The sequence below is a fragment of the Ciconia boyciana genome, chromosome 5 (genome assembly GCF_034638445.1).
Source record: "Ciconia boyciana chromosome 5, ASM3463844v1, whole genome shotgun sequence".
Lineage (NCBI taxonomy): Eukaryota > Metazoa > Chordata > Aves > Ciconiiformes > Ciconiidae > Ciconia > Ciconia boyciana.
Window position 1 is genome coordinate 82,549,401 of NC_132938.1, and position 25,101 is coordinate 82,574,501.

Genomic DNA, 25,101 nt, shown 5'->3' on the forward strand with positions numbered 1-25,101 from the left:
CATCACGCTCATCAGGAGACAGAAGCTGTCTGTCATATCAGTGGAAGGCTTGCGTCTCCCGTAAATGCTACACCTTTTTCAAATAATTGAGGGACAAAAAAAAAAAATCAAGCTATAACAGGGAGAAGAACCAGAGCTGAGAAACATTTGGCCTGAAACAATGAAGCATTACACTGACCTTCAGTAATCACCTTGACAAGACAAAAAAAAGAAAACACATACCACCAAAACAACCCCAAGAAGACAAGACATGTCTTGTCAAGACAACACAGAAGAACTGCAGCTCCTCCGTGGGACCCGTGAAAGATTACAGCCCCAGGCAGCACATGAAAGTGGATGCTCCAAACTGGTGATTACTACTTGAGAAAAAAGGGTCTGAAACCCACAAACACAGCGGTGGGTGCCTGTCACCAATGGTGCAAGGCACCTTTTCTTCCCTCCCTGTCCTCACCAAGGTCACAAGCTCTGCAGGACTCACTCCAGGCTTATGTCCCCCAAGGGGAGTCTGAACATACGGCTCTCTCCATGTCTGCTGGGTACAGCTCTTGCACCATGTGGGAAGAGATGCTATGGCAAGACAAAGCCATGAATTCCCGTAAGAGCTTACAGCGAGGAGATAAATGGGTCTCCGCTCATCCTTCAGCCACCAGTTTTTACGTAATGGAAGACCAATCTCTGTTGGGATGTTCGTCTCAAGGTTAACAAGACTGCTGGCAAGCTGCCCTTGGGAAACCCATCAGTACTTAAAGGGGGCTTACAAGAAAGATGGGGACAAACTTTTTAGCAGGGCCTGTTGCAATAGAACAAGGGGTGATGGTTTTAAACTAAGAGGGTAGATTCAGACTAGATAGAAGGAAGACTTTTTTACAATGAGGGTGGTGAGACCCTGGCACAGGTTGCCCAGAGAGGTGGTAGATGCCCCATCCCTGGAAACATTCAAGGTCAGGTTGGACGGGGCTCTGAGCAACCTGGTCTAGTGGCAGATGTCCCTGCTCATTGCAGGGGGGTTGGACTGGATGACCTGTAAAGGTCCCTTCTAACCCAAACAATTCTAGGATTCTATGATCAGGAGGACCCATCTACAGCCAGGGGAGAGGTTGCTCCTGTGCTTGCATCAAAAGGTGTGTACACAACGCCAGGACTCCCAGCCCAAGTGTGGGTGAAGCAGGAAGGGTGCAGAGACCATTACACTGATCATGCTTTGTTCCCTTGTCACAGCAAAGGGGCTTTTCTTGGAACTGATGTTCTGGAAGTTCTCTGAGGCTATCACCAGCAATCAAAAAGATCACATTATAGTGTATTTAGTGTTTCAAGTAAGATAGCTGCTGTGCTATTTTGGAGTTGTACCTACCTAACACTGACCAGACCATGAACAATGATTTGTCTGCATCATGTTTTGCACTCACATCAATAGCCAGCTTCCAACTGAAGCAAGCTGTACAGCAAGTAGCACTGGTCAGAGCCACACAAGCTCCCCTTAGAAAAAACACTGTACATATGCTCATACAACTTGTGTTTATATCAAGACCAGTGCAAAAATCCTTACTGCGATCAGCGTACAATCTCACACAACCCTATACCTGAAAGAGGAAAGGGAGCCAAACATCCTCTTAAGGTGTTGGAAGCATCTGCCACTAGATGGCTGACAAGATGTACCGGGAAAAAAAATTTCCAGAGCAGGCTGATGCTGAGAGAGGGGTATATTCAGGCATAGCAAGGGCAATAAAGCAGCATGCTGTCACCTATCAAGGACATTAACAAGAGAATTTGGCTGGCAAGCCAGGCCAAGGTTTTAGGCACCATAAATAACAGAGACAGAAGCTGAGACTTTGGTTTGTTCAAGATCAACACCCAAATCATCACGTCTGGGCTCTGCTCCTGGCACAGAGCTCCAGGCAGTCTCACCTTGGGCTGAGAGTCAGCAAACAGTTCCTCCTCATCGGGACCGAGGGCAGGCTGATTCCAGGAGGCCAGCATCAGGGCATTTGGGGGGCCTGCTGCCCCTCTGCTACCCGGCTGGCTGCCATCCACGCTCTGTACAGCCTTTCCACAGGACAGTAAGGAAGCGGGCTGTTAATATGTATCACAGCATTAAAGTTTAAGTCTGCACAAACAAGATTCAATGCAAAGGCTGTGTTTTGGAAGGTTGCTGGGGTTTTTTTGGAAGTAAATAAGTCTGTAGTTATAAACAGAGCTCCAACACCTCTGCTTAATGAGATCCCTAGCTATTTCTCATTCATTTAACCACAGTACTATCAGAGCAAGTGAAGTGCATCCATTTCAAACACTAGGGAACTGGAACTTGTACTTGGGCATTTTTTTGTAGCGGAGAAGAACACTTCCTCCATCCCCGTGGCTCTGAGAACTTGAACTACTTGCTTCTGACTCACAAGTGCAGTGTTTTCAAATGTGTTTTTACAGCCAAAATGTCAGTTAAAAATGGCATAGTGGGCACAGAGGTATTAACTTCTAATTTCTATGTGATGCCTGCTGGTCATACGTTGGAACAGCCAAGCTGCGATTTTTGGATCAACTACACATCTCTGCGTTACCGAGAGCATCGCTAAATGGCAAGTCTACCGCATGCTTTATTACAGGAAGAACATCTGTTTACCAAAGCTGAAGACACCACTTGCAGATGGGTTGTCTCTGCTCCTTCCTTCAATGTCGGATTGATCAAATTACCCTGTAAAAGCAGCAGTAATGTAAGGTTGTTAAAATCCAAGAACATTAATTAGCAAATTTAAAAGCTGTTTGCTACAGCAAATTATTAGAACCAGGATATCTTCTGAGGGAGAAGTAAATAAAGACTTCTTGGATTAGCTTTTGGATTTGCAGTCTACTCATTTGTATAGTATTAATTTGATTTCTAATAGCATGTCATTCCTGTTATTAGCTCCAGCAGCTAACAGTAGCAGAAAAAAGCATAATTAAAGCTCACTCCATCAGACTGTCAGGAGGTCAACTTCAAGAGAAAGAAGGCTCAGACATGGATACTATAGAAACAAAACACCACTCAGGGATGCAAGAACCAATCAATCTGGCAAAATGGCAAGGCTTGAAAAATTTTTTGAGCCAGAGTTCAAGGAATCAACCCCAAACCCTCTAAGGAACAGACATGCTATCCTAGCGCAGGCAGCAGAAGGATTTAGAGTTTGGAATTTCTTTTTACCATTCCCACCAGGAGCCACTCAGTACCGGGTGGCCTTTTGTACAAGGTGCTGAACTGGGACTTGGGAAACACCGCGAGTCCAGCCAAGGGCTCAGAAGACTAGCCTGGCCTTTCTCAAACAGCAACAAAGAGCTTCTTATTTCCTGAGATTTCTCCCTAATAAGTCAGACTTATGGCACGACACTTTGCTTGTTATCATGGCTATGCTCAGCAGTTCCAAGCAACAAAGGAACCCATGAAAGACCAAGACATTTCTAGCAGGCATTGCCTCCGGCTTTTTCACAGTCAACCTCTCTGCTATGTTAAAGCTTTCTGCACAGTAAGAGAACCACTTTTCCACAGCAGTTGGTGATCAGGTACCAATGCACAGCAGCAAGGCAAGGGCAGAACATGGACTTTGTGGCTATGAAAGATCCAGCTTACCAAAGGTTTTCATACTGGGGAGAACTTGGAGTTTCAGCTTATTCCTCCACTGCCCCAGCTACTGTAACTCTGGGATTTTACAGGAGACCTTTTGCATCCACATCCAAAAGGGCTGGACAACAGCAGAAAGCATTCATCCCTCCTCTGAGGCCACTGTTAAGCTGCAGTTGTAATGGTCTACAGCGGTGGATCATCATGGATCTTCCTGGGCTGCATGTCCAGGACTTACTATGGTAGAGATGCCCTGACAGTCCCACATGGGAACAGATAGCTCAGGTGACATGTTTAACAGATCACAGCTAGGCTGCACAGGGGCAGCCTTCTTCCTATGTCAAAACTTTGCAAGGGGAACCCGTGGGTTCTGCTCTGAGCATTGGTCTTGAGGAGAGGGAGGCAGCCCTACTCAAAGCTGAGGGCAAGATGGTTTGTCAAGATGAGACACTAAGCACTACTGGAAACAGCAACAACATAAAAGGGCTTTTAGTCTGCTCCTACAAAGAGGAAACATTCTTTTCACAAAACCATTTTTATACCTCCTTTTACTAACCTTTGTTTTACTCGATAAGGCATCTTCCCTGCTTGCTTGATCTGCTCCTCTTTTTTCCTGCTGCCCTTCTGACCACACCAACATCCTTCTGACACCTGAGCCATCCTGAGGCTTATTTCTATCCTCTTTCTCCAATAATGCAATAGTCATCCTGATGAGATACAGTTCAATATCCGCAGGAACAAGTTTTCTAATTGCTTGAATTTTGGTGGTGTCTTGGAAAAAAGTAAAATATTAATTGGTTTTTTAATCCTCTTGCCCCTTATTCAGTTTTCTTATGTTGTAGAACACATCAGTTGTCCCTCATTAAAGCATAGGATAGATTAAGGCATGGAAGAGACAAAAAATAAAACATATGGCTTTGACTCATAAGAAAACACATCATGAGCTCATGGGATAAATCCCCACCCTCACTCGTGCTCACACAAACTTACTGTCCTCAAATTTAGTCTAAAACATCATAATTGCCTGCCTCTAACTTGCATGTCCTATCAGTCATTCTCTCTTGTGAGGAAGGCTATATTAGCTCAGGCTGAAAAGCCTCTCTGCTTTCTCACATATAGTGCCATGCCAGTTCTCCATTCCAGCATGGCACTGAATTTAAGAAAGCAATCTGAGAGTCTGTCTGAGCCCATAACCGCTGCTGAAAAGACACATTAATCCGCAATAGGACAAGAGTAACAAAGCTAGCAAATCAGCAAACTCTGCCAACCTAAGAAATTAAACTACTACGGCAAGACTGAACTTTAAGTCATTCAGTCTCAGAACCACAAGTCAGCACACGGTTGTCTTCAGCCTCTGAACCAGCCCATGGCATCAGATGACAGCGTTAAGAGACAGAACTGCTTTTCCTGCACTTCTCCGCCTCCTCATCACAAACAAATACCTTGTAGTGAAATTGCACTGGGGAAAGTCTACAGCTCTTATTCAGCTTATGTTCTATAGATGCTAGTACTTACAGGAAGACTTTGTCAGGCTGATGTTTTTTCCAAAAACACTTCAGTAAATTCAGGCATCATTCTTAAACCTCTATCTTTTTAACAGCCATACAATTGAGTGGAAGGATTTGTAAAGGGCTACCCCCTTTTGCTCTTTAATGATTCACAACTAGCCTTATTCTACAACATAACCCTAAAAGGAAAGTAATGACCCTGGCATTGCCATGCTCTGCCTTGCCACAGGCCTTCCAGAAATGATGGGTTCTACCTAAAGAAGCAGCTGAGCTGTCAGTTTTTAATTCCCTTTATCTGTATACCACTGTCACGAGAAGCTTCAGATAAGGGCTGCGATGCTCACCCGAGTCAATGGGAGGATTACGGATAACATCAGAAATGATCTGTTGAACTTCAGGAGTCAAACCTGCTCGCTCCAGGTTGACAGAGTAGCCAGCTTTCATCGCCTGGAACAGGTGAGTGCCAACCACAGAAAGAGGCAGAGATCTGCTCTCACTTATAGTCCTCTAGGGAAACAAGAGCAGAAGGAATTGAGGTGGCAGAAGTGTCCAAAATACAACTGAAAGCTCCAAATGTGGCAACCTCCCATTCCCAAAAAGCAGTCAGGGATACTGGCCCATAGCAGTGCAAAGCAGCTCCCCAAAACACTTGGTTATTCCTAATACTTGTCTCCTTTCCTCTCCAGCTTGTAAAGAGCATTTTTCTCTTGAGGCTACTACTTCTCAGCTCAAGTGCAACATCTCAGCTTGAACTTACTTCAGATGAAGAGAGATTCTACACAGGAAGGGTGCTGTGCAGCCACCTCAAAGGCTCACTAGAGCCTGCTTATAGCTCACATCCCTTGTGTCAAAACACTCGCTCCCACCCCCCTTCCACCCTGTGGCAGCTGAATCCCAGCAATTTCTACCACAAAGGAAATGGATGTTCTCGCCTCACTGTATCAACCCAGAGTATCAACCCAGCTCCGACTTCATGAGATTTCCGTGTCACAGCTTCAGGTATCTCCTGCTAAGTAGCTGTGATGCACCTGACCTTCCGGTGGCCCATTTGATTCCTAACATGTATGCAGAACATGGATAACAGCACCAAAACAAATTCCCCCTCATTTTCACATCTGTTCGATGAATTCTTCTCTTAGAATATTTGCCTTGAAGAAAAACATCTCAAACTTAATCTACCTAAACTTGTACTTTTCAAGGAGAGGTTTCAAATTGGTTGCTTGTCTTCCTTGAAACAGGAGGTTTCAACCTTCTACCGATTTCTCCCCAGACAATACACATACCATGCATATAATCATCAGGATTAGTGGATACAGACCATCAAGTTACCCATTAATAATTATACAACTGTTTCTTGTTAATTAGTCCTTAGGTACACTTTTAAGTTAGGGACTATCTGACAAGGTTTACCCCTGCTCTTGGGAGGGGCAAAGAAAAACTCAAAGCAACTTCAGTTTCCTACTGTAGAATTAAAAAGCAATAAATAAAACTATATCAAAGCAGCTCACGAGGCTCACCTTCACAGGGCACATGGCGTGACACCAGCCACGTGCCCTGTAGCACTTCAACAACTTAGATGTGACAGGTAACTTGTCCTCAACTTTTGTTCATAACAGGAAACACAGCTTTCCAAAATCTGAACTAGAAAGCCATGATACTTAGCACTTAGACTTGAGTTTTGCATTGAAACTTCCCGTGAGCTTTGTTTCTTGACATGCAAGTCTTACACAGGGACGTGGCATAGACAAAGGAATAGGGATTTGCTACCTGAACCAAGAACAGAGTTAGTGAAATTTATCCCAATAGTTATTAGCCTTAAAGATATGCCTGCATACAGCACCATACTTTAGGTCCTTTCCAGCAGGCTACTGGATGAGGAAGTTTTTCCTATACGCCCTTACTACTGTGAAAAGAGAATATTACAGAAACAGGCAGAACTAACACCTGCAATAAAAAAGCAGGCTGTATCACTTCATTGGCCTGTTTCACTACAGTAACAGCAACAGTTCTGCCTGGTGCCCTGCCAACCTGTGCAGGCATTGTAAGAATTAGGGAGCTGCATCTTATCTCACTGTATCCCACCTCGCAGCGAGCCTAGTTCTTCACACTTTTACCAGTCCGTAGAGACAAGTTAGATGAGCTACCATTTGCCAGGAAAGATACTGCCTCAGTGTTTTAAAGCAACCCCGCCCCATCACCAGGCAGAGGATTTAGGAGAACTTGCAAATCCCCCTCCTCTAGACAAAGCATCCCCACCGCTAGCTTTCAAAAAGGAAGGGACCTTCACAGGGAAGAGCTTACCACAGAGAGATTCTTCTCTTGGAACAGGACATATGTGACCTGCTCTGAGGGAGAGAGAGCTCTCATACACTTCCAGGGAGATGCTTCTTTCTCATCTTTAGATCCAGATGTGGGGAATGTGTCAGTCTAAGTGAGATAGAGGGGATTTAGAAGAATCATATCCCAGTGACAACCAATTGATCACCCTCCCATTATCTGAAGTTATCTGAAAGCGTAATATAAATGGAGTCATTAATCTCTATGGAGGTTGGCTTCAACCCCAAGTCCACGTTCCACAAAAAAGAAAAGCGAAGAGGGAATCCAGATGGACACCCACACACTCCCATCTTAATAAAACAAGCATGGGATTGTCCAAGGGACTTGCAAAAAAAAACCAAACCACGAACCAGTAAAACAGTGTCCAGGTCAACACAACTTCTTAGGTGTTGCTCATTGCACATAAAACTAATCCATCAGAACAAACTGGTATTCAGTCTGCTGCTTAGTATGGTAAACCCCTCCATTTGTTTTAACCTTTTGCTCAACACAGATTTCTTGGGGGGGGGGTGGCGGGGAGAAAACCAGGAATGCTTTCGGTCCCCATTCCTAGATCGTAGCAGCTTTCTGTGAAGCAGAAAGAAGATTCCAGAGTCTTCTCCAGCATTACAGAGAAGTAGTATTGCTGCTCTACCTGCTTCCTAGACTACATAAATCCCTTGAACTATAGATCTGCATAGAATTTAAGATACCCAAAGCAAAACTGCTTCATAGTTCCTCCAATCGTCTGCCCCATGGCCCCTTCCCTAGTGACGTCTCTCCACAGGGACTGATGAGGAGCCACTCTACAGAGTGTCTCAGACAGTAGAAAATCAACTGTGATAAGAGAACCAACAGGAGTATTTCCAACCGGAGTTGGAAATATTTCCAGGAGTATTTTCTGGAAATCTAAGCTCTTCTGCCAGTCTCCTAAGGAGAAACTTACAGGAAGCAAAGTCCTGCCCTCCAAGTCTACCAAGGCAATAAACCATGGTGAAGGAACATTTACTATACCTTTGGCCTCCAGCCCCAAATCACAATAACTAGCTGCAAGCTCTCAATAATATGGCACCTACTGGACACACAGCCTGGCCAGATGAGTGACCTTTATTAAGGACGTCCTGGACTTTCAAGATGACCATGCCAATCTGGAACATCAGCCAGGTCCCAACGTCATCAGCAAGTAGCACATTCAGATTTGGGAGGCCTACTTGTACGCAAGGCTAGCAAGTTTTGCTGCCATGCTTGGATGGAATAGCTGTGACAAGGACAAACTCTGAAGGAGAAATCCAACAGCTGCAGACCAAATTAGGTCTTCAAGGCTCTTGCAAAGCAGCAGACACTTTCGTAAGTCATACCTGCAAACCATTCACTTGGCAGAAGGCCTTAATTTCAGCCAGGAGAGGGACCAACATGGTGGATTTTGCTTCAGATACACCATCAATTCTCTTCACATTCTCAACATTCGTAGGCCTAGTTTAGGATGAATAATAAAAGCCATGGAAGTGTCCTATACCAATGCTTTCAAACATCAAGTGTCTGTGAATGACATGCGCTTGGACTACAGATCTATTAGTCAAAACTTGAAAGTGGTATTACTGTACCCCCATCGTCTCTGCAACTAAATAAGTTCACTGTTGGTGCTTCTGAATCATGAAGCTTGACCACAGCAAAACTGTCAAGTTTGCTGCTTAATGCTTTGGAGGATCAGTTTACCACATCCATCTTTATTTGCTTTTACCTCCCAAGGGCACAAAAGCCCAGAGCTCTTTGACAGAGTAACAACCTACACATTCCAAAAGCAGTATTGTCTAATGCCTTTTAGTAGCTGGGGAAGGCACTTCAGGTGCATTACCAACTGAGCTGTCCCACAATACCCCCTCATACAACAAGTGATTTTTTCCCCCTCCTTTCAGTAGTTGAGAGCAACACTAAATCGTGCTTATTCTTTTATGCTACAGAGCTACCCACGCAAGGTAAGGGCCAGCTCCTGACCTGTAGCTGACCCTTAGCAGGATACAGGCATACTAAAAAAAATTAAAACACATCGGAGAGAAGCAGATGGAAAGGTAAGTATTAGTAGAAAACATACACCTTCCTCCTCTGACTGGTCAACCTAACAGGAGATTTGGATACAAAGGCAGGCAAAGTTGTCATTTGGGTTTTTTTTTTTTTAGTAATGACTACAATGAAGCAGCAAATCTGATGTCAATAACTGCTTAACTTACACCAGTCAGTGGTCTACAAAGCTATTAGAGCAAATGAAGCTCCTCAGGAAAAGGGCTGCTCCTCTACCAATGAGGCATACTCTCCCAACAAGAGCAGAAAGGGGATTTGTAACTTGGCTTGCAACCTTCTCAGTTTGTACAACATGTACACATGCTGGCTTTACCTTATTCGGGCCATCTCCATCAGGATCTTATTGGTTGCCAAGACAGCTGGAGGAATTACCTTCTCATCAGCTACCTTCTGTCTAGCAGTCAGCAACTTGCCATACAAAGCAGTCTGTGAAAAAGAGAGCCAAATTCTCAGGAAGCAGCTCTAGATCACTCACATAGGTATAATTAATGAGAGGAAAAGGTCTAACTTCCCACATCTTTCCACTAATACACAAAATACCTGCAATCCATTAAGCCATTTTAATATATTTAAATCCTCTTCCAGGACTTCTATTCAAAACAGCTTTGTAATACTAAGAGCTGCCCAAGCCAGCTGCTCCAATACAGGACAACTGTGGTCTGCAGGTTGACTGCAATTCACAGATATCCTCCGTCTTCCAAAAAACCCTTACCTCTAGTTCTTTTTCTCGGGATGAAACAACAGGTTCTGGGGGCTTCAAAGGAGAAGATTTCACCGGCGAGTGCTTTGCAACACTAACAAAAAATAAGGAAAATGTGAAACAAGCCCTGCGTTAGATCAATTTATTAGCAGACAAGCTGGAGTAAGAGCATCCCTTCCTAAGCAAAGTGTGAAATAACACTTGCTTTGGATTGTAGCTGTCCCTAAAGTGATTTTTCTTCACATGGCTACAGTGGCAATTACTCAGCTTACGTGACATATCCTATTTACCTGTCGTCTGCCAGCATCAGGCTGCTTGCCTGAAGGAGGAATCAAACTGCTCAGAAATGCAAGGCGGATTTAATCTGAAGCACCACGCTAGCCAAGAAAACAAATTACTTGGTCTGCTTTTTGCAAAACCTTGTTTTATTTCTTTTGACCTGAGGGAGCCTTTACTTGATCTCAGTCTTCTCCAGACTAGCGTAGAAAGGCAGAAACCTACACGCTCACTTACAGCCCGTGCACAAGGCATACATGCAGGTCTGCCAGCTTTAACAGCAAGTCACAACGTAGTCACTTTTTTGCCTGAATTATACTTGCAAACTGTTCAACACACCTATTCTCCATTTCTTACTTTAAAACAGCACAAGTTAAAATATATTACATTTTCGACCATCACACAGAAGACAGCCTAAAAAAACCTGGGCCCAGTAAAAACATCCGACACAAATATGCTATTGCTCCATTTTTATCAACGTTTGCGATTTCTCTTGCTTGGATTTGAAGTAATACCAGCGAGAAAGTTTGCACTTTAGGAATTAATAAAGCTTGCTTTGCCTGTGACACTACAAGTATACACAACTTGTCAAATTCAGCGAAGGCTGTTAAATGTTGCAATAGTTCAATGTTTTGAAATATAATGCAGCCTACAGCAAGTTTTAAGTGCTTGTCGTCGTCTTTTTTTTTAATATATTAAACATTTTTACCATCACTTCACATAGGAGAAGGCTGGTTATAAGGATCATCCTACAAACAGTATTCCTATTAACACAGTCAAAATTAGGTAGTTCTTTTTTAATTTAGAGTACCATACCTGTTAAGCATGTTATTGCTTCTTGGAAGAGTTTTACCTTTTCTCTCATATGAAAACATATCATACAGAGACATCTATAAAAAACAGAAGGACAAGACAAACAAATGTTGATTCACCAGTCTTTCCACTGAAGTTGCTGTTAGCAGCGAAATATTCATTGCGACACCACGATACACTTGCAAGATTTTTTAATACCAACAAGGATGGACCACAGAGTGCAAGAGGAGTTGTACTCATATAGACCTGCTTGACTGGTGACTGCGTTGTTCCCTTCATGTCTGGGGAGCGCTGTGTTGAAAGTACAGGTGAAGGTCTGCTGCTGTAATAAAATGAATTATATCTTAGTCAAATTAGACCAAGTCATTTGTACAGTGACAGCGCCATTAAAAAAATTAACATTTTGCTAAGCAAAGTGATTTGAGCTTGGTACAAGGATATCTTTGGCAAATCAAAAGTTCCTTTTGATTTTTTTTTTTAATTATTAGAATCACCATTCTTCATGAAAAAAACACCAAGGACCTCAAAGACTGTTAATACTAAAACTTTAACAAGGAACAAGAATCTTGCCTTATGGAAGAAAAATATTTTGGTGACAAAAATGGAATTTTTGTGACAACACTTGAGAAACATTCCATTTTTAAGATCTCATTACTGGAGAAAACAAACGAGTACCAACTTTCTGGTTTGCACTAAACATACAGCATTCGCTGTTGCTTACTCTTTAATAATAAGCAATTTTTTTTTCTTGTAGAAGACCTGTAGACAGTAGCTTAAAGAGCCACAACAGTAGAATATTAGAAGACAAAAGAAAATCAGTACTATGTCATTACCCAATTAACTTATTTTTTAGCAACCCTAAGACAATCTAGACCCCAGAACAGGCTCCTAAGGCCAGCACTCGAGAGCTCTGTTCTAATATTATTTCTTGTCACAGCCAAGCCTCTGCAACCTCCAGTTCACTATCTTTCACTTCAAAAAGGTTGGTCAGAGTTAGTGTTTGTGAACACCAGCACAACACTGTTTATGAAATATAACCAGAAACTAAAGATTACAAGCAAAAGATCAGATGCTATTTTCTTGGAGCTATATACTCTGATGGCAAATACCTAACCACCACTGAAAAAACACCCCACTTTTGCAGACACACTCACCAAGACTTTAAATAGTTAAAATTTCACAAAAAGAAATACAATAAGACAGACAAACTATTACCCATTTGTGTTGAATCAATTCTTATTACAATAAAGGCTTTTCCATTTCATTCTCAGCCTAAATTTTACTAATAAGCAGGTCAAGTGCGTAATTGGGAAAACAAGTTGTTAGATGCTCTAATTGAAGTCTCACAGTTTAACTCATCAGTATTAGAAAGAACATACATCTTGACAGATTTTCCTCTACCCTTTCTTGTCTTTAGCTGATTATTTTCTCCGTGAGGACACGTTGCCACAACATGCTTCCAGGCTACCCAGAACCATCAATGAAGACACACACTGTCTGACTACTTTTGGCAGTCTCTCTGAACTACATTTCCCCACTAACCTTTTACTAACTAAACTAAGCAGTTACATGACCGTTCAATTAGCTCCACTGAAGACCTCAGTGATGAGGCACTGTCAGATTTAAGCTGCGAGCCATGCACTCTCCGGAGGACTAGACAACATGTCACCTTGCACACCAGCAGTCAATCGAGGTGTCTGTCCAGGCACTCCCACTGACTTTTTTGTCTTATGATACTGTTGTTTAAGGGAAAACTTTGGCTAGAAAAATCAAGTGCAGAAGTCTCCTGTCCAACCTATCCATCTCCAGAAGCAGGCTTCAGAAACTGATCTGATATTAAACTAATAAAAAAAGCGCTCAAGAGAACACATCTACTATAATTACCTTCTAAGAGGTCTCTGCAGATTAAGGTCTTCGCTGGACTGTAATAGAAGACTTGGATTTGAGTCAGATCTGGCTTTTAGCATCCAATTTCTACCCTGTAAGAAATAAACCATATAGCTTAGCTATAAATTACTCAGAGAAGCTTTTGATGGGTAGTTTCACACCAAAAAGTACCTTCTGGGTAAGCATGCATATGATTGCAAACTTATGACTGCTAGGCCCAGAGCCTTCTTTGAGGAATCCTTCTGTTATCAGCTGTCGGCAGAGCAATTTCCACCAGTTCTCCGTCCAGTCTTTTCCACTACCAAAGAGAGGGTGTCTTCGGTATCTGTCTGGCAAGCGTTGAGAACTCTGAAATTATTGAAAGAATTGGTCAGATTTCTCCAGTCCTTGTGGAAGAAAGTTCCCAACCTAACCAGTAAACCAAAAACCTGAGATGTAAGGAGCAGGTCCTCAAGAATATTTCTCCACAGAGGAACTTTACAGAAGAGGCACAAGCCAAAATATTTTATTCAAGTTTACACAATACCCATTAAAACACCACCACCTACAGCACCTCAATGATAAAGAGCATAAACCATGCCTGTTGCCTCGTTCATGTCACCTGAAGAGCAGTTTCACCTGTACTAACCTAATCCACTCCTGGGCTTTCTGCCAAGGCTGTGACAAGATCACAACTTTCTTTTGTAGTAAGACCCCAGACAAGCCCACACTTAAATCATAGAACTGTAAAAACATCTCCTTTTGTACATGGAGGAGGTTATAGGAACGACTCAGCCATCCACAGCAGCGAAGGAAGTCATCTAGCACAGTTTGTATTCAACTAGTTCAGGTCAATCTTACATCGCATGAGTTCAAACAGAAGCAATTACCCATTCTGTTTTTAATTAAGAGCAGCCTACAGAAGTAAGAGTAAATTGACAAGTCCTGTTTAAATCCCAGGACAGGGGTACAAAGCCAGAAGCAAGCTCACTACAGATGTCTGCTCTACTCCTCCTCCTCCTCTGGCCTTTATTGCAAAGGGGTTTTTGTTTGTTTTGTTTTCAAAACTTGCTGATTTACTCATCTCTTATCAATGGTTCAGACTAAAAAGGCTGATTAGTTCCTGTCTGATGGGTTCTCACCCCCCCGAACACAGGGCCCAAATGGATGGCAAGGGGCTAAAGCCCCTTTCAGAAGAAGAGAAACTCTTGGCATGAGCCTGAAAAGTTGAAAACTTCACCAAAAGAGCGAAGTAACAGGGGATCAAGCACTTTTAGGTAAAAGTGTCTCAAACAGAAAGAAGTTTCAGTTTATTACTAGACTATGAAATCAACAGGAAAGCAGGCTTCAGACTTATTTGTAGACTTGCTGAGTCCCTCTCCACTGGGGAAACCTCATGGTCAAACAAGTAATTTTTTCAATATATATATACATGCACATGTATATACACCAATCATATCCTCCAGAGAGTGTATGTGTATATATACATATCTGTGATGCTGGTTAGATAAGGACATCCCATGGGAGTGGGTGGTGGGAAAAAAAGCAGGGGGTGTGTGACTAAATTATAATCTCCAACAACAGGAGACAGCAGGGTGGAGGCTCACCTCTTGCCATTTATAGGGCTGGTTGTTAACACAGGTTTTCCAGATTCTGTTAGTACTTCTACAAGAATCCCTTCATGCTAGGCACTATGCAAACACAGAGCATCTATCCCCAAGAATGCTGTTTTCCTTACAAGGAAGATACAACAGGCTGATGTAGAAAAGAGGAAGCCAAGTGAAAGAAATCCGGGACACGCAGCGGTCAGCACACAGTGGCCTGCTGAGCTCTCTACCATCTCCAGGGATCACAGTAAGGAGCAGCTTAGAGAATTTCAGACAGTCAAGGAGCTGCTATCCTGCACGCACAGCGAGAGAGGCTTGTTTCAGACCTTTAGCAGCAGAGGGTGGGAGCTGGAGCAGCCAGCCGCAGGCAAGAGGGACTCAGCTTGCTGCTGAATGGGACCAGGGCACAGAGTCCTGATGGTGAACACAACTGAGTCACCTATTCAGCAGGCAAATAGAAAGCACCATGTCCCATGTCCTATGTCCTCTCTTCTAAAGAGCCCTCACTCATTCAACTTTTAACACGGATTACTTTAAAGCTTAACTACATTCCTAAACTTTCAGTTATGCCAGTTACATTAATTACTCCAGCGGCTGCCCATTTTCAGCACATGGTTTTGACTCGGAGAACAAATTCAGCAATGGAAATAACTATAAAAGGAATGAGATGCAAACCAGTAAATTTTGAGTTCATGTTCTGGCTAAGCATAGTCAGTTAAGCTTGGCATAGGAACGACCAAAAGCCAAAATAGCAATTTCAGCTTCGTACAAAATATTAAATGCTAGAGGGACTACTAAAAGCCACTCACAACCAATCACTGAGACTACTAATAACAGTAATTGCCAAAATAGCTACAAATTCCCCTGTTTGCTGATAAAAGGAGACCTTAAGAGTTGCATGTTCTTCCTTGTTTAGCAGGGTCAGTACAATATTTCTGTCAATGCAGCTCTAATTCCGTTTCCCAGAGGACATTGTTCACTTTCATGGCCTGACTCTTTCAAATGTTAAGTGAAACATGGTCTCCCTTGTGGTCCACCTACAGCCTGTTGGAGGCCACCTGGACTTTGCAAAAAGATGCCGCTAACTTAAAAAGAGCACAAATTCTCCATAAACTATACACAAGCTTTTAAAGCAACATACCAGTTAGCCTCAGGCAGATATAGCACGTAAACTTAGGGTGATACTGACTGTTTCATATATTCATTCTAGAGTCTACATTGATGCAACAAAGTAAAGAAACATTTTTTTAAAGTTACATTAGCCCAGCAAAGGGTATTCTTGTAGGCAGCAAAAGGTTATCGTGTATTTGCAGTGCAAATTTGGCATCGTCTTCCCTTCTTCTGTTAATTTCTTAGACATTACTCATCAAGACTACATTAAAGTCTGTAACAGAATATTTTCCCCTAGACATACTTGGGTGACAATAAGCAACTTAACTTTCTTATTAAAAGGAAAAAAGAGGGACATCATTCACCCAGTTTTATCAAGTACTACAGGTGATTTCCCCCTCCCCACCCCCCCCAGGTTATAAACTTAAGTGATTCTGTTCTTACTCTAGTGTTTTATTTCTGGGGATTTTCTTGCCTAGTATTTAAAAAACATTTTAAGAAAAGGTATGTAAGAATCACTTATATTCATTCTAGTATCCTACTTCTCATCTCACTCCTCCAAGTCAGCCAGCACTAAAAAGCTAGAATACGAGCCATCATTTGCTTTATTCAAACATAAAGGAACTGATCACCAAGCAAAGATGGGTTTATTCTTCATTCTGAAAAGGCTATTCCTTTCAGGATAATGGAAATCACACATGTTCATGAAAGACACACTTAACTGTCTCTACAAAACCAAACTCACCATAAAGAAAACCTAAGCTCAAGCCTTACAGGAAGAGCTTTAGAACCTCTGCCAATACTTGGGCTGGCTTTCACATGTTTAACAGACAACTGTCAATAACCAACTCAAAACAACCCACAAAATACAGGACAGCTCCACACAAGGCAAATAACAGGTACTATTTCAAAGCTGAACTCTTGGGCCATAGAGGGCTAAACGTTGCAGTGTTAAGAAAAACAGAACTAACATGGCAAGAGCTTGGAGGCAGAAACTGCTCCTTTGCTGTACGTGCACGAAATTAAGTACAACAGGCTTTGGAGGTCCACTATTTTTATGGCTGTTGCCTTTAAAGACAACCATCTAGCTTGCTGCATGGCAAGTGCTGCTGAGAAGAGCTTCAGAAAGTCTACAGTAACTCTCTCTACAGATACCCAGCTCTCCAAGAAAAAGGTACTAAATATATATGTGTGTGTACATACATTTATATGTACGTATATCAACGTATTGTTTGGTATATCAATAAAGAGGAACACTGTAACCGCCCCTCCACTCTCAGAACACAAACAAGGATTTTTACTATCACTTACAGACCCTCGGAGAAACAGAATGGGAACTCTACTTCCAAACCTCTCTTCCAGGGCACTCACTGCAGACAGCATCTGATACGCTTGCTTCCCAAAGTCCTGTAAACCACCTTCTGAGTCACTGGAGACTGCTCTGAAATGCACAAAGAAAACCAAGTTTAACACAAACAAATCAGGTCCCCTCCCCTTCTTTCAAATCTTGTCTATCAAGTGATAACTAATGTAACTTGAAGTGTGTATTTTCTTTAATATCAACAATTTAACATGTTTAAGGGTAAAGACCTAGGACTGGAAACATGAGACCAAGCAAAAGTCAAGACCACTTGTAGTTAAGACAGCTGCCCAACCCAACAATAAGCAGTTCTTCATGGTACTTGCTGTGACAGAACGACATTGGCTCAGCAATCTTCTGAATTTAGTATTTGAATATTTGGGCTGTTTTAGGCATACGAGACATTTCTAATCGCACTTAACAGCAGGGAGTTTTTTTGGGTTGTTTTTTTTTTAATAGAACAAAGGGGGAAAAAAACAGAAGGAAATATCAACCCCATCAAACATTTTCTAGGGTTTGTTAATGCATTTATTACTGACTGGAAGAACCCATCAAAAAATTATTGGCACAAATCACTTCTAAGGAGGAGAAAAAGGACAATTATCTATTTCAGGTGATTTCAGTTTAGCAACACAAATTCATTACATCCATCTTTACTGGCACAGCAGTGTGACCGCAAATATTGAAATTATGATCTCTCAAATTCTCTTCTTGGTTAGTTTTAGTAGAGGCCAGGCAAAGATTTCTTAATCCTTGAGCACACAGTAAACACAGCTGAGTTGATAACATTTTTCCAGAAAGCAAACACAGCATAACATCTTGTCTCTGATCAGGAAGCGTCAGGCTACCAGCAAGAACAAGGAATCCTTTATTATAACTTCAGGGAAAGCGCGTACATGCACACAGGAGAAACCGAGGAAGGCGTTCCTTGCTCACACCTGTGTGACTACTGACCCCCGGGCTTCCCTTCAGCACATTTATGAGATTATTAGCAGTGCTGTAAAGAACATATGTCAGCACACGCTCTAACAGGAGAACAGCTCCCTTAACACTCAGGGCAACTTCACCTTAGACACATGGTATCACACTCCACTTGCAGGTGTTTTCTTTTGGGATTAATTACCTAGCAGGACTTAAACTGATGAACAAAAGTGTATTTCACAGTCTAAGAGCATTGCTCTAAACCCTTTTAGGAACTGTGACCATAGTGTGTTTACAGGCTTTCCCACGGCCTAATTTAGAGCTTATAAGCTGCCTCATGGCTTGCTTAACTGTTTAGGAGAAGGTTAGAGGCAGTTGTTCAAAGATACACTTCAGGCTGAACACCTGCAAGGTCAGATGCATAAAAAGTCAGTTCTTTTAGATCATTTGCCTTGCGAGTCAGCCTGAGAGAATGTAACCTCTTGTATCAGTCTGCAGGGAAGAAAGCTTACCTAGACCTGCAATTATCACAGCATTCTTCTGTGCCCATGATGCCAGAGGAAACCTTTCGGAGCTGTTGGTCTTCAAAATGAGACAGGATGATTCTACCCAAGGGAATATAGGGAATTAAATCAAAGACCAAGAATTTACACTTTGAATTTATTGCGGAAAACAGAGTTGAAGTCAGCATCATTAATTAATTCACTGGGGAGCCAATTATTTGACCTGGATTCCTCTAAAGAAAAAGGTTTGTTTTGTTTCTTTTTTTTTTAAAGTAAATAAGGAAACACTTGATGTAGATGTATAAGTATGTGGAAGGCTGTATTTTTTGATACTGCTTTTTAATCTAAAACATGCTTGCAGAACACATTATGGGTATAAGATGCCTTCTGGTTACAAACTCCAGTTGTGACCAAGTCGCAATGGCTCTCATCACAGCTGACTGAAAGGACATAAAGCATTAAATAGATTCCAGTACTCACTTCCTCCTGCAGCTATTTGACACAAGGTACTTCTCCATTTTTTCCAACATCTTCAGTTTGTACAACCGGAACTTTTCATTGCGTATCTCACTTAGAAGATGTCTGTCAGTCAAAAGGAAAAATAAAGAGCCTTAAATACAGACCACTCTTCCCATGTCCCACACCAAAAATGAAATATACCTCAGTCAAATTCACCAGAAACAGCTCGGGGAAAAAAAGTCCTACTAAAACCAGACCCAAACTGCCTGCCTGTTACTCCACAGTCTTGATCCTTACAGGGCACACTCAGAAGAGCACCTTATTCTTATTCCTCTACATGTGACAGTTAGTCTAAACAGGGCAGAAGGAGAGACACAGAGCTTCTTCCAACCCCACAAGCTACTAAGCTTCAGAAGTCCACATCAGAAGGCACAGAGCAGGGAACCAAGGGCAAAGGGCACTGAAAGAGGGTAATTTCCCTCAGTCTCTGGTTTTCCAGACAATCTCTGTGAAGTTCTCATTTATGTCACTGCCAGATGACAAAATATGCTAAGATATCAACACCCTTCTTTTAAGAAATTTGGGGGTGGCATGTTAGGACACATTACGTGTTGCCTAGTTTAATATCCTTTATAGTAGTCACTGGAATCATCCAACTGAGACAATACCATGAGAGTACTCAATGGGTGTATGGAGCACTCACTCTGCCCATGCTCTGAGCTGCTGCACGAGCAAAACCTGAGCAACCATCTGCACCGCCCTCACTGTGCCACACAGCATGGAAAACAAGCCAATACTGCAGGTGTTGGGCACCACATTAACACAGCTACACCACTGCAGCTCAAGGTCAAGCTAAGCAAGTTGCTGCCTGCCTGGGGAAAAAAAAAAGAGCAGGGAAGTATATGGTTTCACAGACTCTGGCAGTCTGCTGACACAAGTCCAAATGACAGAGTTCAGACATTTCTGTGGTCCTAAACCAGCTATGGACAAAGTTAAGAGGAGACCTCTGCAACTAGGACTCCCCCACCCAGAAGAAAAAAAAATTATGCATTTCTCCCTTTAGACATCTAGATAGTGGAGAGAAAAAAGTGATTCTACAGCATCAGCATTCTTAAGGGGTAATGATGGGTCTAAAACCAGGTCAGACAGGTCCAAAACCAGGTCAGATGATTTACAAGACAAGTGACCAGGTTTTATCACTGCCTGCCTTGCAAAGCATCTTCAGGAAGGAGAACTGGAACAAGGACCAACTCATCAACATTAGTGCACTTGTGCATTATCTTCTAGAAGAAGTAGAGCATGCTTAGCACTGTGCGTATGCAGGAAAGGACTTGGAACCTTTCTGAAACATAAATCACAATTTCAACCAAACCCACCCTAGTCCTCTTTCTTTTGGTATGTTTTGGCTACCTGTGTCAAAGCAGTTGTCTTCAGTCATTTACCTGTTAAAAGCCAAGTCTGCCGCAGTCCACAAGACATGACAAGAAGCAGGAAGCCCATCGCGACCAGCTCTCCCAATTTCTTGATAATAGGATTCCATTTCCTTAGGGGCACCGTAATGAATAACCATCCGGATATCTGCTTTATTGATGCCCATTCCAAATGCCACTGTAGCCACAACACACTACAAAACAGGAGCCACATGCTGGATGTTTTGAAATGAGCATCAAGAATATGCCTGGATTAATGCTCACAAACTCGGTGACAACTTTTTGCTACAGACTCAAACTTCAGCCTAAATTACAATAGCTTCAAATTCACACTTTACTTCCACAGTACTGTTGTGAAGTCCGATTTTGGTCAGAGCATGAGCATAGAATTCTAAACATGAGAGCGATGAGGTGTCGTGGCAAATGCTAGAGTGCTTTCAAGCAGTTATTTTCAAACAAAAGGCACAGAAAACTATGGTGAAGAGGAACACAAGAAGTCCCAGGATAACTCTTAGCCTGCTTAGCTGCAGGAGGAAGAAAGCACCTCACAGACCTTGTGATGATGCTGTTCCAGCTACCACTCTTTTCCTCAGATGCTATGCATTTTTAACAGACTTACTAAAAGAATTTGAAACATAAGCCAGGAATCCTATCACTGTCAGCATAGACCAGCAATTTCTTTGCCCAGAACTGGGGACAGAGCAATTGGGCAACACATGCTGATATTCCCACATTTTCCTCTACCGGAAACTCTGCAATTATAAATAGGACAGAGTGGACTTCACTTCCTACATACCTGAATTTCATCCCTCATGAACTGGTGATGGGTGTCTCTCCTTCGTCCGATTCCCATACCAGCATGGTATGCACCACAGGCCACATTGAGCTTAATCAATTCAGCCACAACTTGTTCGGTGGCCTTTCTTGAAGGGCAGTAGATGATAGTGGGGCCTTCAAACTCATATGCAGAAGTGCTATAAATAGCAGCAACATGTAAAGACACAGAACAGAAGCAGCCACCCTTCTGCAAAAAGTCCGACCGAACCTAGTTGAAAAGCAACCTAGCTTTTCCAGCAGTTCATCTTCTTGGGGATTTAGAAACAGATTTTTAACTGGTCCACTTGTACACAAATGGTCTGTCCTTTGGAAAAATGGACTTGGCAGTTACTTGGTGCTCTTAAGTTTATTTTGCAAAACACAGAAGACTTTGGTCTCTGTAGAAGCAGCACGACAAGGCCTCCCAATTTCCTTAAAATCATCAGGAACCAGGCTCTTACAGCTGTCACTTTTGGAAGGTCTACATTTACTTAACAAGGTACAAATGAGCAATGAGAAATTCAGTTATATTGTCGTAGAGGCACACACCGTAGCTTGCGACAAGGAGAAGAACAGGGCCCAGAATGGGTACACCACCGGGTCCGCTAACAGAAAAGGACTGCAATTCTTCTGCTCAGATTAGCTTTATTAAAAAAATAATCTTCCCACAGATTTGTAACGGACTCACACACATTTTGTACGATACTGTTTGGAAAGTTACTCACTACCCAATCCATCATAATTATTCAAATTGCTACAATGTCAGCAGGTCCCCTGAGGATCAAATGATCCTGAAGATCCTTAAGTTAGCAACATGCAAACAGCAGGAGTCCATTGCTCCTTGCCCCAAAAGCCTTTTTTTAAACTGGGAGAGAGGCGTGGGCACAACAACGCAGGATACGACATAACAAGCGACTAGCATGATATCAGAGCGAAGCTACAGAGAAAGCCCAGGCTTCTCCTCACCAAATCAGTTTAAGACTGCTACCAATTCTTAGTACATGCTACCAAAACTCCAAAATACCAAAGTATATCGGAGGGATCAGCGAAAACAGACTTATATCCTTACCTTCCTTTCCTAGTAAGGAACTGCTTCAAATCCCTAAGGATGTGTCCACTTTGCCGTCCAACTTCTAAGTACAGGTTAGGTCTGTCAAAACTAGTACACATGACCTGGGGATTCTTCAGGTTCAGACAATTTACTATGTCTTCTCTAATCAATGGACTTGCAGTCGCAGTTAAAGCAACAATTGGAACCTGCAGTGAAAAGCAGAAAAAAAAGTCTGAGCCCTCTCATTCTTTTTTTTCATGCAAAAAATCACAAGTCAAAACTGAAATAGCATGTACACAGGCACTTTAATCTATTTACGATCACTGGATCAGCTCAGCCATTTAAAAATACAGTTAATGTTTAGCTTCCTAGAGCTTTGGTCTACACTGTTCAGGAGAGCAGACAGGGACAGAACACCGTTGAAATATAGGGTTCTATTCTGAATGCATGTTTTCTTTAGTTACATCTTCAATAAGTCCATAGTAATTTTCTGATGCAGTTAGCTAAATTTCAGGAATATAGGATGAAAGTTCCAACAAGAGCATGTAAAGTTCAGGTCTAAATTTCTGAGCTTATGCAATAAATGCTTGAGGAGCATCTAGAAATTACAGTTGCATGCTCTTAGAAGCCACTCAGCCAGACAGTTTAAAAAAAAATCCCTCAATATTAAACCAGAAGCTTAGGGACATCATCTTCCCCAGCACAGGGATCCAACAAATTTAATTTTCAGAAGTTTCTGGTAGACCAGGTTCAGAATATCCTTCGTTTAAGTATGTGGAAAAAACCCACAAAGCTCAGTCACTGACAGGGACTGCACGAACTCCAAAACAGCATGGTAAGTACACCCAAAGAGCAACATCAAAAGACTGATATTTCAAACTATCATATAAAATGAGACAGTATCCTTCTCTTATATTAGAAATCAAATGTATCAAAACCTCACCGATGGCAGAGCCTTCTTTAGTGAGCCTAAACTTCTAAAGGAATTTCTGAAGTCATGGCCCCACTCAGAAATGCAATGAGCTTCATCAACAGCTATGAGGGTAACACCTGGTGGGCACAAAACCACAGCATGGACACATTAACAAGACCAACAAACCAAAGTGGGAAGTGACAAAACACAAACACCCCATTCTGCTCAATTTCAAGCTTTCCTGAGAAGGCACCAGCAGTCTGCTTCGTTTTTTGTTTCTAGGATGCCTTCTGCTGTACCGACTCCCCAAGCCCATTTTTATAATGGCCTCTTGTTAAAAGGCCTAAGAGCTTTTACAGGCTCCCCCAGCACCATCTCTGCTTTCTTCTCAAAGCTCCAAATCTCCATCATCCCTCACAATGGGTCAAAATCTTGAGCTACCTCTGACAGGACCTTTTCCCACCCCCCCCCCTCCCCAGACTTCCTTAGCTATACTCACAAATGCTGATTACAGATGTCATTATTTTAGTGTCTTATTTTCTGGATTGTAAAACAAAGCTTGAGTGTCTGAGGTCTGCACTGAAGAGATAAGTGAAAGGCCAGAAAAATATGAGGGGAGAGGGGTTAAAGATGCCCCCGGAAAATAACCTTACCTTTTCTGAATTGGAAAACACCCTCAACTTGAGTACAGATATCCCATTCTAATCTGCATGTTCAAAGCACGCTAGTGTCACAGAGGCCAAGCATACAGCTTCTCAGGACTCCAAAAATTCAGATGGCTCATCTGCTCCCTAGATAGTCCTCCCTGTCTACAGCACTAGAAACTCAGTTCCTTAGTGAAAACAATTCTTGGAGTTAATATGCCTTGAATTTACCCTCCTATAAAAGATGCATCAGCTGCATCATCTTGGATGAAAGGAGAATTTTTAAGTGTTTCAAAACACAATTTCATTGTTAGATTCTGAGGAAGATCAGAGACATTAGAATACTTAAAAGGCTAAAATATTTAGTGATATACATTTCACTTCCTGTGATTTAAAGATTCGTGTTTTAGCACCTCTGTTCCCAGTAACTTGTCTGTCATTCCCATGCCAAGACCACGCTAAAGACACTACTCACATTTTTTTCCATCAGTGACAGGATCTTCTGATATCATTTATTGGCACTCACTACACTAGCCTCTGAGCTCACTAGTGGTAAGAAACTGGTTAAAAATGTTCAAGCATTAAAAAGTTTTAAACATAATTATGAATTTAAGCTGCCTGCCAATGCATGCACAACCTTATCCCCAACTTACCAATACTTCGGTCAAGATCCTGAAGTAAATTCAAGTTTCCCGAACAAAACTCTGGAGTCATATATATGACTCTGTACTGACCCCTGAAACATCAAGAAAATACACCATCACAGAAGGAAAAAACCCAGCCAGACATTGAGACAACTCAACCAAATGAAACAAAACCATGATTGTCTAGAAGATGGAAATGAGAACAAGTACAGACTTCTGGATAAGGAACAAGAGGAAGTGAAGACCGCAGAAAGCATTGCAGAAGAGTATGAAAGCAAGACACTACACAGCATCACAGGAAAAGGAAAACCAGCAGAGAAACTTACTAGCCTTCGGAACAAGAAGGGACTGTTGCAATGACTTGGTGACAAATAGAGGTCTAAGACCTGTGTAAATCACGTATAAATCGCTACATAAAGCTGAGTCAACAAGCCCCATCTCCCCAGCCAGAGGACACAAGAGGGTGGCTATAGCCTCCCACGCGCTCAGCCTGGTTGAA

General features: G+C 42.2%; 1 protein-coding gene across 14 annotated transcripts in view; it reads right to left on the reverse strand.

Annotated features, from left to right (window-relative positions):
* WRN (WRN RecQ like helicase) overlaps positions 1 to 25,101 on the reverse strand; it is a 46,846-nt gene that overhangs the window by 396 nt on the left and 21,349 nt on the right. For 9 of the 14 annotated variants that reach the window (XM_072862053.1, XM_072862041.1, XM_072862042.1 and 6 more), the window contains 20 exons: positions 24,612 to 24,694; positions 23,345 to 23,451; positions 22,420 to 22,607; positions 21,331 to 21,508; positions 20,547 to 20,728; positions 19,126 to 19,227; positions 18,655 to 18,747; positions 17,173 to 17,302; positions 13,337 to 13,513; positions 13,163 to 13,257; positions 11,477 to 11,600; positions 11,282 to 11,355; positions 10,202 to 10,283; positions 9,803 to 9,915; positions 8,769 to 8,883; positions 7,396 to 7,521; positions 5,439 to 5,601; positions 4,143 to 4,357; positions 2,615 to 2,686; positions 1,906 to 2,070 (listed from right to left, as the gene is read on the reverse strand). In XM_072862053.1, the coding sequence (XP_072718154.1) occupies positions 1,906 to 2,070; positions 2,615 to 2,686; positions 4,143 to 4,357; positions 5,439 to 5,601; positions 7,396 to 7,521; positions 8,769 to 8,883; positions 9,803 to 9,915; positions 10,202 to 10,283; positions 11,282 to 11,355; positions 11,477 to 11,600; positions 13,163 to 13,257; positions 13,337 to 13,513; positions 17,173 to 17,302; positions 18,655 to 18,747; positions 19,126 to 19,227; positions 20,547 to 20,728; positions 21,331 to 21,508; positions 22,420 to 22,607; positions 23,345 to 23,451; positions 24,612 to 24,694 (2,584 nt within the window). The remainder of the gene's footprint in view (positions 1 to 1,905; positions 2,071 to 2,614; positions 2,687 to 4,142; positions 4,358 to 5,438; positions 5,602 to 7,395; positions 7,522 to 8,768; positions 8,884 to 9,802; positions 9,916 to 10,201; positions 10,284 to 11,281; positions 11,356 to 11,476; positions 11,601 to 13,162; positions 13,258 to 13,336; positions 13,514 to 17,172; positions 17,303 to 18,654; positions 18,748 to 19,125; positions 19,228 to 20,546; positions 20,729 to 21,330; positions 21,509 to 22,419; positions 22,608 to 23,344; positions 23,452 to 24,611; positions 24,695 to 25,101) is intronic. The other 5 variants (XM_072862049.1, XM_072862046.1, XM_072862048.1 and 2 more) reach the window with 5 other exon arrangements.